This window comes from Mustelus asterias, chromosome 6 (genome assembly GCF_964213995.1).
Source record: "Mustelus asterias chromosome 6, sMusAst1.hap1.1, whole genome shotgun sequence".
In the NCBI taxonomy this organism is placed as follows: domain Eukaryota; kingdom Metazoa; phylum Chordata; class Chondrichthyes; order Carcharhiniformes; family Triakidae; genus Mustelus; species Mustelus asterias.
The window spans coordinates 71,039,997-71,056,067 of record NC_135806.1 but is presented as its reverse complement, the minus strand read 5'-3'; the positions used below and the strand labels follow the sequence as shown (position 1 = coordinate 71,056,067).

The following is a 16,071-nucleotide window of genomic DNA, read 5'->3' as shown; positions in this document are numbered from 1 at the left end:
TACACCAAAACCACAAAATACATAGAAGGCATCCCTATAGTCAGACTGCAAGGAAGAATAAGCATTTTAAGGAAATGACATATTAGTTACATTACTGGATAAGTAATCCAGAGACCAGCACTAATAATATAGACATAAATTCAAATCCTACTATGGAAGCTGGGGATTTAAATTCATTTAATGGGATGCGAGCGTTGCTGACTGGGTCAGCATTTATTGCTCATCCCTAACTGCACTCCATTCAGAAGACATTTATGAGACAACCACATTGCTGTGGGTCTGGAGTTACATGTAGGGCAGACAGCAGATTTCCTTCCCTAAAAAGGACATTAGAGAACCAGATTGGTTTTTACGACAATGGTTTTAATGATAAGACTTTTAATTACAGATTTTTATTGAATTCAAATTTACCATCGGTCATGGCAGGATTTGAACCCGGGTCCCCAGGTCTAGCTCTGGTCTCTGGATTACTAGTCCAGTGACAACACCATTGTGCTACTGCTTCCATCACTCAAATAAGTGGATCAGGAATAAAAAAGCTGGCATTATTAAAGAAGATTGTGGAATTACCAAGCTGTCATAAAATCTATTTGATGCATGAATATACTTTAGGGAAATCTGTCATCATTACACTATATGTGACTCCAAGCCCATACAACAACGTGGTTTACTATTAAATACAGTGGCCTACTGAGTTAATGTTGAATAGCTACAACAAAGCTGGATAATAAAACAAATAAAACTGGACTAATCATCTGGCAATGACCTAAACAACGATTTGGACATGACAGAGGCACAACCAGCCCAGCTGACCCCGTAAAGTCCTCAGGCTAGATCTTAGGTCCTGATGGGGTGGGGCAGAGGTGGGTGGGAGCTAAAAATAACACCAATGCCAGCAATTTTACTCAGGGAAGGGGAAGCTAAGATCAAAGGAACCCACCCAATTTTGGAACAAGGCACTTTAGCTTTGTCAGTTTATTAAGTGGCAGTCTGGGATTTTAGTGCGTATGGGTTTCATAGTCAGAGACAGATCAGGGTCACGAGTGCTGCAACACAGCTGCGGGCTGGTCATGGCTGCACCATCTTCTTAGGTAAACCCATAAAAAGGAGAATGGGTAGGAATGATGCTCAGCCATTGGCACACTGGTGCTATCATGTGGGCAGAGAGCTTTTCTAAGTGCTCAGGTAGTGCAAGGGGTCATCATCCTCTTGACATTGCAGGGTCATGACAAGAGGGAGCTCAGTCTCCAAGGAAGGCAGCAACTAATGATAGGAGCACAATTCTCAAATCTTGGGTCTGGTAGCCATGAGGATCAACATCTTCATCAGCAAAGACAGAGCCCCAAGGCATGAGGAAGCCAGAGCAGAGGGAGGGGGAGCAAACTGGCAATGGAGGCCATACCCTCAGCATAGGGATCTGCCTCTGAAGGTGGAGTTAACTGAACATGTTGGAGAGGCAGTACTGTAGGCAACTGTACCTATCCAGACAGATGATCAGAGATTCGTGGCTTGTCGCAAAAGATGACAGAGTGAGAGATAGGCCTGGTCGTGAGTTTACAGATTGTGATGGAATAAAATGTTGTTGTCCCTAATTGCGCATAATGCCTTTTAGATGCCAAACTTTGAGCTGCGAGGTCTGTTCTGAATATATCTCATTTAGCAGATAGTGCCACACAACATGATAGAGGGTGCAAATACAAAGACTTACACAAGTACTGAGAGGGTGGTCACTCCTGTCAATACACCGATGGATATATATTCATCCATGACAGATAGATCAGTGAGGACAAGGTCAAGTAGGTTTCTCCCCTTAGGTTTGTTCTCTCACCATTTGCTACAGGCCCAATTGGGCAATTTTGTCCTTCAGGCTTTGGACAGTATTGATACTACCGAGCCATTTTTTGTAATATAGACATTGAAATCCCCCATTCAGAGTACATTCTATGCCCTTGCTACCCTCAGTGCTTCTTCTAAATGGTGTTCATGAAGGAGTACATGTACATTAGCTGGGTGAGAGGAGGAGATATCAGCAGGACGTTTCCTTGCCCGATTGGCCTGAAAACGAAATGTCAACTTGACGAAACTACAGATCAGGACGAAATGCAAACTAAACAGCATGCTAAGGATATAGCTAAGCAACTGCATGCTTACAAACCTTATCAAACAGCAGTCATTCCATATTCAGTTGTGAATAGTGGTGGAAAGTTAAAGTATCAGGACAAGGAAATTTCCAACATCCTTAATGATGGATGAGCCCAGCATGTGATTGCAGAAAGGCTGAAGCATTTGCAATGAGCTTTAGCCAAAATCGTCAAGTAGGTGATTTATCTCAGCCTCCTCCCGAGATCAGAGTCATCAAAGAAGCCAGTTTTCAGTCAACTCAATTTACTCCACTTGATATTAAGAAATTTTTGAGCACACTAGATACGAAAAGGGCTAGGAGTCCTGGCTGTTGCACTGAAAACTTGTACTCCAGAACTAGCCATGCTTTGTTCCAATATTTATGCCATACAATGACTATCTGTAATAAGAGGAAGTCCAACCACCTCTCCTTGACATTCCAAAGCATTATAATTGTTGAATCCATCATCAACATTGTCATTTATATTAATGATTTGGATGAGAATATAGGAGATATGGTTAGTAAGTTTGCAGATGATACTAAGATTGGTGGCGTAGTGGATAGTGAAGAAAGTTATCTTCGATTGCAATGGGATCTTGATCAATTGGGCCAGTGGGCTGACGAATGGCAGATGGAGTTTAATTTAGATAAATGCGAGGTGATGCATTTTGGTAGATTGAACCAGGGCAGGACTTACTCAGTTAATGGTAGGGCATTGGGGAGAGTTATAGAACAAAGAGATCTTGGGGTACATGTTCATAGCTCCTTGAGAGTGGAGTCACAGGTGGACAGAATGGTGAAGGCGGCATTCAGCATGCTTGGTTTCATTGTTCAGAACATTGAATACAGGAGTTGGGACGTCTTGAAGTTGTACAAGACATTAGTAAGACCACACTTGGAATACTGTGTACAGTTCTGGTCACCCTATTATAGAAAGGATATTAAACTAGAAAGAGTGCAGAAAAGATTTACTAGGATGCTACCGGGACTTGATGGATTGAGTTATAAGGAGAGGCTGAATAGACTGGGACTTTTTCCTCTGGAGCATATGAGGCTGTGGGGCGATCTTAGAGGTCTATAAAATAATGAGGGGCACAGATCAGCTAGATAGTCAATATCTTTTCCCAAAAGGTAGGGGAGTCTAAAATTAGAGGGCATGGGTTTAAGATACACAAAAGAGTCCAGAGGGGCAATTTTTTCACACAGTGTGTGTCTGGAACAAGCTGCCAGAGGTAGTAGTAAAGGCGGGTGCAATTTTGTCCTTTAAAAAACATTTAGACAGTTACATGGGTAAGATGGGTAGAGGGATATGGGCTTAAAAAAAAAGGATGGCATGGACAAGTTGGGCTGTTTCCATGTTGTAAACCTCTGACTATGACCTCAACTCCCCAAAGCACTATTCAAAGGGCATAATTCAGGAGGATGTTGGAATAATCGCCATGTGTCTGACTCAGTGCAGCACCAATAACACTCAGGAAGCTTGACATCAATTAGGACTAAACATTCCATTTGATTGACACTGCTTCCACCCTCAAAATTTCATTCCCTTCATCATGGTGCATCATGGCTGCACTTTGTACCAGCTACACAAGATGCTCTGCAGCAACTTGCTACGGTCACTGCAATGGCACCTTCCAAACACACAACTTCTATCATCTAGAAGAATGGCAACCGAGGGCTGCTTAATATCCTGACTTGGAAACATATCACAGTTCCTTCAACGGTGCCGGGTCAAAATCCTGGAAATTCCTCTCTAACAGCACTTCATGTGGACTGCATGTCAACAGTTCACCACCACTTTTTCAAGGACAATTAAGGATTAGCAGTAAATAATACTTTGCACCACTTCTTCCCCCCACAAACAACAAGATCCCCTGCATGAATGCAGAAAGAACATTTAGGATTTGTTTACGATGCATGAATGGTTTGAGATTATAAGGTAGGAATTATGGCTAATGATCAGTGATCTCTAGTTCTTCTTTACAGTATTTTAACTGAAGGTATAGCCTCTAATAAAATATATAGAAACAATTGAAGAGTGATGGAAACATTCATATAGCTTTTTAACCCTCATGTTGTCAAACTAACATCATTTCTGGATGGGGAAAGAGTGATAACTGCACACACTTTAACAGTACACTGAAGTCATTAAAATGATCTTTTATTTTAAATCTTTTCCAATTCCCTTGTTATTTATCTCCTGACACAACAAAACCTGGTTGACAGGGCAGGCAGCAATTTGATTTAATACCTCTACCTATCTTGTTCATAAATACATGACAAAGAATGGAAGCATTTCCCATTTTTTCCTTCTGGGACAGCTCTCATCTTTGCTCAATCTCTTCTTACATTGCCATGTTGAGATTGTGAACATGTCATATGCAACCTGTAGGGGAGAATGCTTGCAGTTAACACTGCACTCAGTAAATCCATGTGCGAATGTACTGTGGTGCTAGAGCTTCTAGCAAATTGTTTCCTTCTTGTTTTCTTAAAAGTACAGATTTAGTACTGGAATAAATTCAAACAATAATGCAATTCCTTTGATTGTGACTGAATTGTCCACTGAGTAGGGGGAGATTTCCTCTGTGAAAAGTGTAGCAAAGATTGTCATGAAGAATAAGGTTCTGATTTTGCTATAACTGATGCGCATAAGAAATTAATAGCCAAAAGTGTTCTCAGCATGTTATTACCACTAAAGGTCCATACACAAAATGTGCACTTAATTCAGTTACCACAGCCACTTTTTCACAGCGAAAGGCAGTGGATACAGGATGTCACGGTGCATTTAGTTTTAATATTAATTTGTGATGCAAAATAGAATCCACGAAAACAACGTCATAGAGTTAGGCTTTGAGAACGAACTAGGGCTCCATGATTACCTTTTTCAACTATAACAACAAGCAAGCAGAAACCATGGCAATGCAAGAAAATTAAATTTAGGAGTTCAGCACTCTGGATATAGGAGACAGAAATAGCTGAGAAGCATTCAAAAAGTAATTAACTTGAGAGGAGAATAAGTAATGCAGTGAAATGAATAAATTTTACATTGTGATTTGGTCTACTTGTAAATATACTGGCTATTACAGCACACTGCTCATGATTAATGAAGATAAAATATGCATTGTTCACCACTGTTACCAGGATACCATATACAGCAATGTACCTTGAATCTGTTCAAATTCATTTTAAATGGACTTGAGAGTATACAAAATAGATGTATACACTATTCGGCATCACAAGCAAACATATTTATAAGATACATAAAAATTATAGTTACCAAAGCTTGTAAAAAAGCAAGTTAGACTTTTAGGATTTCAGCATTAATGTTATTTGAGTACCAATCAATGATCTGTATGCGAAATAAATTACTCACTGTCTTATAGTCTCTGGAATTTGAACATGTTGCATGGGAATCAACTCCTCCAGCTCAGCCAGGCTACTGACGTATCTTACCTTACTACTGAACTTCGAACTGAAGAAAATAAAACAGATATATTCTTACATCATTCAATTCATAAAGATTAAATATCCATTACTGAGCATTCTCTTCCCAAACATTTTATAAGATAAATTATTTTTCCTGCAAGTAGGTAAATACCACAAGTCCTTAGATTGAACATTTTTTCCTTTTCGATCTCGAAAGTGCTTGATGGCCATCTCAGGGAATTTTCTGACCTTGCATTGTTGTCCTAATGATTTCAAATCAATGTAAAATCTATACATTGAAAATAAATGGTTGTCCACTTTCGGGTGGTAAAAATAGAAAAACAAGATATTATTTAAATGGAGAGTCTGCAGGATGCTGGGGTAAAAATAAATCTGGGTATGCTTGAATCACAACCAGCTATCATGCAGGTACTGCAAGTTAAGGCAAAGTGGAATGTTGGCATTTATTGCATGGCTGATGGACTATAAAAGCGAGTGAGTTTTTCTACAACTACAGAGGGCATTGGAGAGAGTACTGTGTACAGCATTGTCCTCATTTAAGAAGGGATACACTTGCAGTAGCCAAATTTGTACAAATTTAGGACGCCATCTAATAGGCTATGCTCTCAACACAGCCTCAGAAGAAATCAGAGCAGGCATGGTCATTTTGGGGGCTCTTAAGCCTGCAACACCATTCAAGAAGATCTGATTATGGCCATAAATAGTCTTTCCTGCCTGCTCCCCATAACTCCTGATTTCCTTGTAAATCAAGTTCTACCTAACTCACTCTTGACTATATTCAGCCACCTAATCTACACGGCTCTCTCAAGGTGGTGAATTCCATGATTAAAGTGAAGAAAAAGCCACTTATCGCCATCATAAATGAGGTCACCCTCATTTTGAAAGTGTGCCCCATAACCCCCAAGTTCTGGATTCCCCCCACAAAGGGAAAATATTCTCTCAGCAGCCATTTGTTAAACCACTTCAGAATCTTATATTTTGATAAGATCACCTCTCATTCTTCTGTACTCCAATGAGTGTAGCCCAACCTGCTCAATTTTAGTGAACCTTCTCTAAGCTGTCAGTACTGCAAATATACCCCTTCTTAAATGAGAACAATGCTGTACACTGTACTTTCACCAATGCCCTCTATAGCTGCAGTAAGACTTACTCACTTTTATACTCAGCCATGCAATAAAGGCCAACATCCCACTTTGCCTTCCTAACTTGCTATACCTGCATGATAACTGGTTGTGATTCTTGTACAAGGATACCCAGGTTTCTTTCTACCCCTGCAGTCTCTTTCCATTTAAATAATATCCTGTTTTTCTATTTTTACCACGAAAGTGGACAACCTCACATTTTCTCACTTTACACTCAGTCTGTCAAATGTTTGCCACTCACTTAACCCGTCTAGACCTCTCTATAGACTCTTTGGGCAGCATTTAATGGGGCAAAGTGTGTCTCACCTGCTAGCAAGAACTGGCAGGAACTGTGCTGCATACTTTCAGGAAGGCCCAAAGTAAGTGCCAGTCAGGCACTTAACTGGGCAAGGGAGGCCTTCACCAGGATCAAGGACCCCTGGAACAGAGGTCCAGCCCACTGAAAGATGCCAGCCAATCAGAAGCTGGCAACTGTGTTTTGCTCAACATCATCATTGGGGAGATAGGAGGGGAATTGAGAGGTGGGTATCCTGGGGGGTTGGTTTGTTGACAGCAAGGGGAGGGGTGATTCCTTTCAGTTGCCACTCCCCATGCCCCCCTTCCCCACCCCACACACAAGGTTGGGTCCCTTAAATAGGCACTGACTGCTTGCTAAACAAAGGACGAATCCTGCAAGCAAACATGCCGGGGTTTGTTTTTCAAGCTTTCCACATGTCAACTCCACTGCCAGGTAATAGCAATAATGGTGGGATAAGGCTCTTAAGTGGAGTTTAGTTGCCCACTTAAGGGCCTCAATTAGTGATAGGACAGGAATTCCTGCCATGGACTTAATTGGGACAAGTGGCAGGAAGGTGGTGGGTCTCCCACCTGATTAAAAGCCCCCCACTACCAGAACCATCACTGGAAGGGCATTAAATTCCACCCTTCTTGTCCTCCTCAACTTGCTTTCCCATCCATCTTTGTATTATCAGTTATTATACACTTGGTCCCTTTTTCCAAATCATTAATATAGATTGTAAATAGTTGAGGCCCCAGCACTGATCCCTGTGACACTAATTTGAAAATGACCCATTTATCCCAAATCTGTTTCCTGTTAGCCAGACGGTCCTCTATCCTTGCTAATACGTTATGTACAGTTTTCAACAGGTAGCAACTATTGAATGTCTTTCAAATACACAATATTTCCCCATTCCCCTTAATCCGTCCTGCTTATTACATTCTTAAAGAACTCAATTAAATTTGTCAAAAATAATTTCCCCTTCATAAAACCATGTTGACTCTGCTTGATCATATCACGATTTTCCAAGTGCCCTACTCTACTTCCTTAATAATGGATTTCAGCATTTTCCAAATGACAGCCTGAGGCTAAATGGCCTACAGTTTTGTCTCCTTTCTTTCTTACATTTGAGGTTTTCCAAACCACTGGGACCTCTCCAGAATCTAGGGAATTTTGACAACCAATGCATCTACCACTGGTGCAGTGACTTCTTTTACAAGATATGGAGTTGCTGGCGTTGGACTGGGGTAAGCACAGTAAGTAGTCTCACAACACCAGGTTAAAGTCCAACAGGTTTATTTGGTAGTACGAGCTTTCAGAGCGCAGCTCCTTCATCAGGTGAGTGCCTAAGTGAGGGCATTCACCTGATGAAGGAGCGGCACTCTGAAAGCTCGTGCTACCAAATAAACCTGTTGGACTTTAACCTGGTGTTGTGACTACTTACTGTGACTTATTTTACAATCTTGGGATGCAAGCCATCAGATCCAGAGGACTGGTCAGCTTTTAGTCCCATTAGTTTTCAGAGTAATTTTGGCAATGGTTTAAGTTTCTCCCTTCTTTTTCCCCCTAGATTTTGAGTAGGTGCATCTGTTTTCTGCTTTGGGCCAGTTACACAGAATGGATTGAAGCTTGGGAATGTACCTGCTTCTGTACATTCCCCTTCAGCTTATAATGTCGCTGCTTCCAGGACCTTGAAGGAGCAGAAATACACTCTACTTCGATAAAAAAGTTTGACATGACTGATAATTCTACCACTATGAATAATTATCAGTTATAATTTTACAAATCCTGTTAAGCCTACCCTGTTTATATTGGGGGCACACTTGCTGGAAAGAGCTCAAAGGGTTGCACAGGTCACATCAGAGTTCCATGCACTCTGGATAAAGGGTTGATCATACAGAAAGGATATCACTTATGTTAAGCAAATTGAGCACCTTCTCATTCAAAAAGTTGTCAAGAGACAACATCATTGCCGTTTTATGGATTCCAAAGGGACTTGAAAGTTGTGGTGAGTATTTTCACTTTGTTCAGAACAGTAGAACTAGAAGACATGATTTGCATTTGAAGGGAGGTAAATTTAAAGTGAATCTGGGAAACGATGGCCCCTATATTTTCAGTGAACACAGAGGGTGCATGGAACACACTAGCAGTGGGAAACTCAGCAAGGTAGGGGGCACAGAGGTCCTACAGTGATAATCATGAATGGCACAGAAGGAGGTCATTCTGCCCATTGAGTCCTAGCCGTCTTTCCAAGAAGCAATCCAGTCAGTCCCAATCCCTCGCTCTATCCCAATTTATTTCCTAAGTGCCCATCCAATTTACTTTTGTAATCATTGATTGTTTCTGCTTCTAACAGCAGGATCCTCATTCTAATTTCTGTCGGACAGCCTGGCTAGCTGCTGAACAGGAAAACCACTGGCAGGGAACCCTTAGGGCTCTTCCCTGGCAAAGTAAGCTTGAGGTCATATGTGGGGGCGAGAAGTTGTCAATCAGTGTGCAGAGGGGCAGTGAAATATTTTCTTGAGTGACCAGGAGGAACATTCCTGCTTCGCTTAGCCCAAAACGTGTGCTATAAAAAAAAAACATACTTATTTACAGGGGTGGAAGTGGCAGTTCTCACCTTCCTTTTGCTGCTATGTTTCATGGTCCTTGGGTTGGCAAGTGAACATTTATACACCAATTATCCTTAGCCTACCTCTCAATATCATATAGTAGAACAGTATCACCTACCTAATGAAAGGCCGAGTGACTGCGAGGATGGTCCTGATAAACCACGATGGATGCACAATTATAAATGATTTCAAATTCTTCCTTAACCTGCATCAAAAAATTCTCTCAGTAACATACTTCTTAATAACACATATACCCATTTATTTTCCCACGTCCAAATATTCAGAAAAAATGTTTTTATCTAGTTAATTACTTTAAATAAAGTGTTCATAATCACAGAGATAGAAACTCTACAATGCAGGAGGCGGCCATTCGGCCCATCGAGTTTGCACCAATAACAGGCTCTATCCCCAAAACCCCACACATTTACCCTGCTAATCTCTCTAACATACACATCTCGGGACACTAAGGGGCAATTTAGCATGGCCAATCAACCCATCTTTGGACTGTGGGAGGAAACTGGAGCACACAGAGGAAACCCACGTAGACACGGAGAAAACGTGCAAACTCCACACAGACAGTGACCCAAGCCGGGAATTGAACCCAGGTCCCTGGAGCTGTGAAGCAGCAGTGCTAACCACTGTGCCACCTTGCTGCCAGATCTGACAGCTTATTTCACAGATTTAAAACTATACACTTAGCTGAAATGGAAGTTACAAAAGCACAGAAAATGACCTCTTTGAACAAGTCAGAAAAAGATGATGCTGCACATTCAAGTCTATGTACTGTACTCAAGTGAGAATAGCAATCATCAATGCAAGCTTTTACATTATTATTTTGACATGTAATGCTAGGTTACTATTTACATAATTGTGAAAAGCTTTCAATAAGGTCATAGGCGCAAAGACGTTGGGCTTATTCAAAATAAATTAGATATTAGGATGTAAAAAAAAATAGTATACAATGTGGTTAACACACAAATGCCCTCTGAAATGGAGGGCAGTTAGGGATGGACAATAAATACTGACCCAACCAGCGATGTCCACATCCTGTAAATGAATAAAATAAATACTGGAGAAAGAAATTTGAGTGGGTGTAAGATTTTTTGACTTCATCCATAACATTTGCACATCAAGAAAAGCTGCTTCTAATCAGATTCTCTTTAGTTGATCACTGAGATGGCGGGTATAGCATTGAATAAATAATCCTGCACATTGACAGATTGCTTCATCTAAGGATGATACAATCTCAGCTTCAGTTTGGGATCATATTGAATTTCATTCACACAGAAACACTGATTACCTAATTTCCATTGTGCAATTTGGTGGCTGGTCTTCCAAACAATGGAAGGATTATAACAACCACTGCCCATTATATTGCTCAGACTGCATTTCTGCTTCATCACAATCATTAAAATGAGCAACCACAGCTCTATTCACCTGGTCTCAGGTTGAAGTGATTGCATACAATTGAGAATGTTAGCACCGAGCTGTTTTTGTTCAGGGCTTGAGTTTAGGTGTTCTGATTGTTAAAAGTATGCTGAAATGAAAACCACCAAATTGTTGTTGGTTGGGGATATGGGTGAAGAGTCTTAGTCCATTCTGGAGAAGTTACTATAATGCGAATAAGAATACTTGCCTTCTATCAATCATTTGATAGCACCTTTTCATCCAACTAAAACCTGGCATCTTCCGTCGTGGAGTCGCTCCATTCAGATAAATAATCATGTAGTCCTCAGCTACCAAAAGTTCTAAAGTACTGATCACATACCTGTGGCCAAAGGAGGATAGTTTTATATTAAAGAATTTTAAAACTTACATTCAACAACTGCCTCAAAGTTACAAGATTAATTACCAAATCAGATGCTAGAAGCATGCCAAGAAAAACAGTAATTAGTGAAACAAAGAGGTTCGAATTGAAACCCATAAATTTAGGGAACAATGTTCTTCATAACTTGAGTTTTCTAGCAAACCACATATTCAGTTAGCTGAAAATCAAAGACGAGTAAACCTTCTTCTCAGAGGGTCTATTCGCCATCATATTTCAAACCAAGCCTTTGAGGTTGAAGTTGTGGAGATTTCCAAATAAGGAGTTCCTGATCCCAGAACAGGGTATGCGTCATTGATAGAGCTCCATAAACATTGATGTGATGGTCAGCAATGATGTAGAGGCTATGCTCCTTATGCAGTCCCACAGGAATACCACTGCAGACATGAGTGCATGTTAGCCTATGTTCAGCTCTCCTGTTAGAGCTGCAATAAAAGGTGCCCAAGAAACCCAAGGATTTTCAATCTCCTTATTGTTGGTTAATACTCTGCAATAAAAATCTGCAATATACATCTTACAAATTAGCTAACCGGTCTACAAAATCACTTGATAAAATATTGCATACAAGATTTAGGTACACTTTCTGGAAATTTAATTAGCATCTCCATTTAACGTTTTTAGCTCTCAGACTTCTCCAAAGTTGAGTGTTTTTATTTAGTTATTTTCTATTGCAGGTTTGAAGGACATTGTGACTGAAGGGCTGATGATAGTGCAACTGTCATTAGATATATTACAGCATTCCTCCAGTAATATTGATCAAATATATCTAAACGCTAGTTTGAGAAATTACATCTCAATACACAAGAAACTTATAAATGGATATAGATAGGTTAGATGAGTGGGCCAAAATGTGGCAGATGGAGTTTAACGTGATAAATGTGAGGTTAACCACTTGGGTCAGAAAAATGGAAAGGCAACTCATTATCCAAGTGGAGAGAGACTTCGAGGTGCTTCGGTGCAGAGGGATCTTGGTGCCTTCGTGCACAAGTTGCAGAAAACTAGTATGCAGGTAATAAGGAAAGCAAAAGAAGAAAGTATAAAAATAAGGAAATGTTGCTGTAACTATACAATGCATCTGTGAGACCACAGCTGGAATACTGTGTACAGTTTTGGTCCCCTTATTTGAGGAAGGTTGTAGTGGCATTAGAGGCAGTTCAGAGGAAGTTCACTAGATTGATTTCAGAGATGAGGGGTTTGTCTTATGAAGGAAGATTGAGCAGTTTAGGACTAAACTTTCTAGAGTTTAGAAGAATGAGAGGATATCCAACTGAAGTATATAAGATGCTAAGGTATTGACAAAGTAGACGTAGAGCAGATGCTTCCTCTCGTGGAGCAATCTAGAACAAGAGTTCATAGTTTTAGGATAGGGGTAGCAGATTTAAAACAGAGATATGAGGAGAAACTACTTCTTTCAAAGGGTCATAAATCAGTGGAATTCACTCCTCAGTGTGGTGGATGCTAGGACAGAGGAGATAGACAGATTTTTAGTTAGTAATGGGTTGAAAGATTATGGAGAATGGGCAGGAAAGTGGAGCTGAGGCAGAGACAAGATCAGCCATTATCGTATTGAATGGTGAAGCAGTCTCAAGGGGCCGAATTGCCTACTCCTGCTTCTAGTTCTTATGTAATGACTGCTAAAAACAGGATGTGCGCCAACGAGACCGCAGTTTGAAATCTTCCATGCCCCTGTCGGCGACATGATCAGGTTTACACCCATGAAGGACATCAACCTGATTTTCATACATTTTAATAATTTAACATCTACTTAGCATCCTTAATGCCATAATGTCTGCACATGCCCATCCTCCCACCCAGCAGTTGGCGTGATGTCACGCTGGCGTGAATCTCTACTGGTTTTTTAAAAACCTGTCATGATGACCTATGCCAGGGGAGCAGAAGTATAATCTCAGGGTGGTGATGCACATGGCTGGGCAATGCCAACATAGCAGTGCCAGGCAATCTGGGGAGCCTTATTTGGAGTTCCTGACCCTAGAACAGTCCCCTCTTTGCGTCATTGATAGAGCTCCATAAACATTGGGTGGTGGGAGGAGGGAGAGAGAAGAGCCTGATGCATGTTGGGGTTGGGGCATGGGGACCGAGACAATATTGGCAAAGTGGTGGGGAGGTTCCCTGACGGTGTTGTGCTTGGGAGTTGTTCCTCTGATTTTGGGGAAGAGCCTTAAGTCAGACATCAAGGTGTTCTTTGACTTCGGGATTCCTGTCTTTGCTGGTGTCTTTAGGCCCTACCCCTCCAGTTGACTTGTGCATTTTAAAAGGGGAAGCCAGATTCACACAGAGTGTTGTTCAGTACAGTGAGAAAATCCAACTCTGCAGCTTCACACTGGTTCTCTCCTAAACCAACACTCTGCTGGCTTTTGGGAAGATTCTGCTCCATGATTTTTTTTTTCAAAAAACAAAAATTGGATGATCTTACATTTGAATTCTGTCCATGCCATGTTATTTTATTCTACAAAATCAATTGCTTTTGGTTCCAGAAAAATGGAAAAAGCGGTGGCACAGTGGTTAGCAGTGTTGCCTCACAGTGCCAGGGCCCCAGGTTTGATTCCTAGCTTGGGTCAGTGTCTGTGCAGATTCTCCCCATGTCTGTGTGGGTTTCCTCCCAACAGCTGAAAGACATGTTGGTTAGGTGCATTGGCCATGCTAAATTCTCCCTCAGTGTACCCGAGCAGGTGAAGTGTGGTGACTTGGGGATTTTCACAGTAACTTCAATGCAGTGTTAATGTAAGCCTACTTGTGACACTAATAAATAAACTTTACAAAAATTAATTTACTCCATAAAAAAAAAGACAGCAGGTGATTGTGGACAATCTAGCAGGAGCCAAAATGTTGAAAATCCATGGGCATAAAAACAGTCAGCAATTCTCCCAATGGCAAGTTAACGGTGGCTCAGTTTTCCAGCTGCCTGGTGGTGTGAACACTATTTGCATATCATGAATGTCATTAAAACAGCTGCCTACCAAAATCTTCCCATGCCTTCCAATCTTGCATCGCACCAGCCAGACATTATATCAGCCTGAAACTAGTTTGAAAAGGAATGGCATGCACAAGATAGACCCTGGGTTACTTGACACTTGAGATGAGTACAACATACATAGCCTATCAGCCATGGCACTGCGCCACTCCTTTTGCACTGAGTGCCACTCTGCTGGGATAGACTGGTTCATGCCCTCCAGCTCCATACTGAACTGGTCTTTATGGACAGCAGTGTTACAGAACTCGTGCAGTCTCCACTTCGATTACCAAAGGTCGACCTTAATTCTTTTTGGAATTGGGAACTATGTTAAAGTTCCTGTTTTAGTTTTTGCAGACAGGAGTCAAAGAGTGCAGGGATTCCTCCTGCAAAATAAAAATCAGTCACAGATGACCTACCGTCCAGAGACTATATGGACCTCATTGTCAGAAATCAGAGATAGGAGAGTCTGCAGACAAAGGGAGACAGAATGCAACAGAGTCACATCAAAGTCTCACATCGACAGAGTGTGAGGTTGGAAATCAACCTTGGAGAGTGAAGGCAATAGTTTTTGCACAGCTACATCATATCTACCATCCCAACAGTAAAGGGCAGTCACAGGTTAACAATGAATGCCATTCATTACTGGCCAAATGGATTCCACTCACTGATATCTGGAGCCTTTTGGGGGGTGTGGGGGAGGGGAGGGGGGTTGTGCGCTAGGTTGTGAATTAAATGATTAAACTACTGTTTGCTGTGTTCTATTCTTTGAAGTGACATACCAACGATCTTTCATTTGCTCATGGGCCAGTGAGTGGAATCCATTTGGCCAGTGATAAATGGCATTCATTGTTAACCCGTGACTGCCCTTTACTGTTGGGATGGTAGATATGATGTAGCTGTGCAAAAACTATTGCCTTCACTCTCCAAGGTTGATTTCCTACCTCACACTCTGTCGACGTGAGACTTTGATGTGACTCTGTTGCGTTCTGTCTCCCTTTGATAGCGTTGAATGAAATGTGTTCACTCACAAAGCACATGCTAGCGTCCCAGGAGTAAAGATTCTTCAGGCAAAATGCAATCAAGGCACCCAATGCTGTTGAACCCCACATTTCCCATAGGTCTGTCAATCAATAAGAAGTCTGTCAACACCAGGTTAAAGTCCAACAGGTTTATTTGGTAGCACAAGCTTTCAGAGCGCTGCTCCTTCATCAGGCAAGTCCTATCTCACCTGATGAAGGAGCAGTGCTCTGAAAGCTTGTGCTACCAAATAAACCTGTTGGACTTTAACATGGTGTTGACAGACTTCTTACTGTGCCCACCCCAGTCCAACGCCAGCATCTCCACATCATGTCTATCAGAGTTTCCCTTTCTGCACCCTTTAACTATTGTTGTCTTTGATGTTCCATTTCAGAGATAAAGCACAAGGACTAATGGATCTACGGCTCAATGCTGTGTTTCTCAGAGTCTTCAGACAATGGAGGAAGATGAGGTGTCACTGTGCACAACTCCAGCAGGAGGATCCACCTGGGAACATGGCCAAGGGGAGTCTGTGTATGAACAGGTGGGCGAGGAAGAGAGATCCACATAGACTGAGAATTTATCATTAAAGAGTCCTGTACTTAAAAGTGGGAGTGAGAGGCAGTGCCAGGCACATCTCCAATGGTCCAGAGAC

The 16,071-nt window shown here is 41.4% G+C and overlaps 1 protein-coding gene across 4 annotated transcripts in view; it reads right to left on the bottom strand.

Annotated features, from left to right (window-relative positions):
• The window catches only part of LOC144494920 (protein prune homolog 2-like), a 421,892-nt gene that overhangs the window by 34,794 nt on the left and 371,027 nt on the right, over window positions 1-16,071 (bottom strand). For all 4 annotated transcript variants that reach the window (XM_078214519.1, XM_078214521.1, XM_078214522.1 and 1 more), the window contains 3 exons: window positions 11,237-11,368; window positions 9,719-9,805; window positions 5,496-5,594 (listed from right to left, as the gene is read on the bottom strand). In XM_078214519.1, coding sequence (XP_078070645.1) covers window positions 5,496-5,594; window positions 9,719-9,805; window positions 11,237-11,368 — 318 coding nt within the window. The remainder of the gene's footprint in view (window positions 1-5,495; window positions 5,595-9,718; window positions 9,806-11,236; window positions 11,369-16,071) is intronic.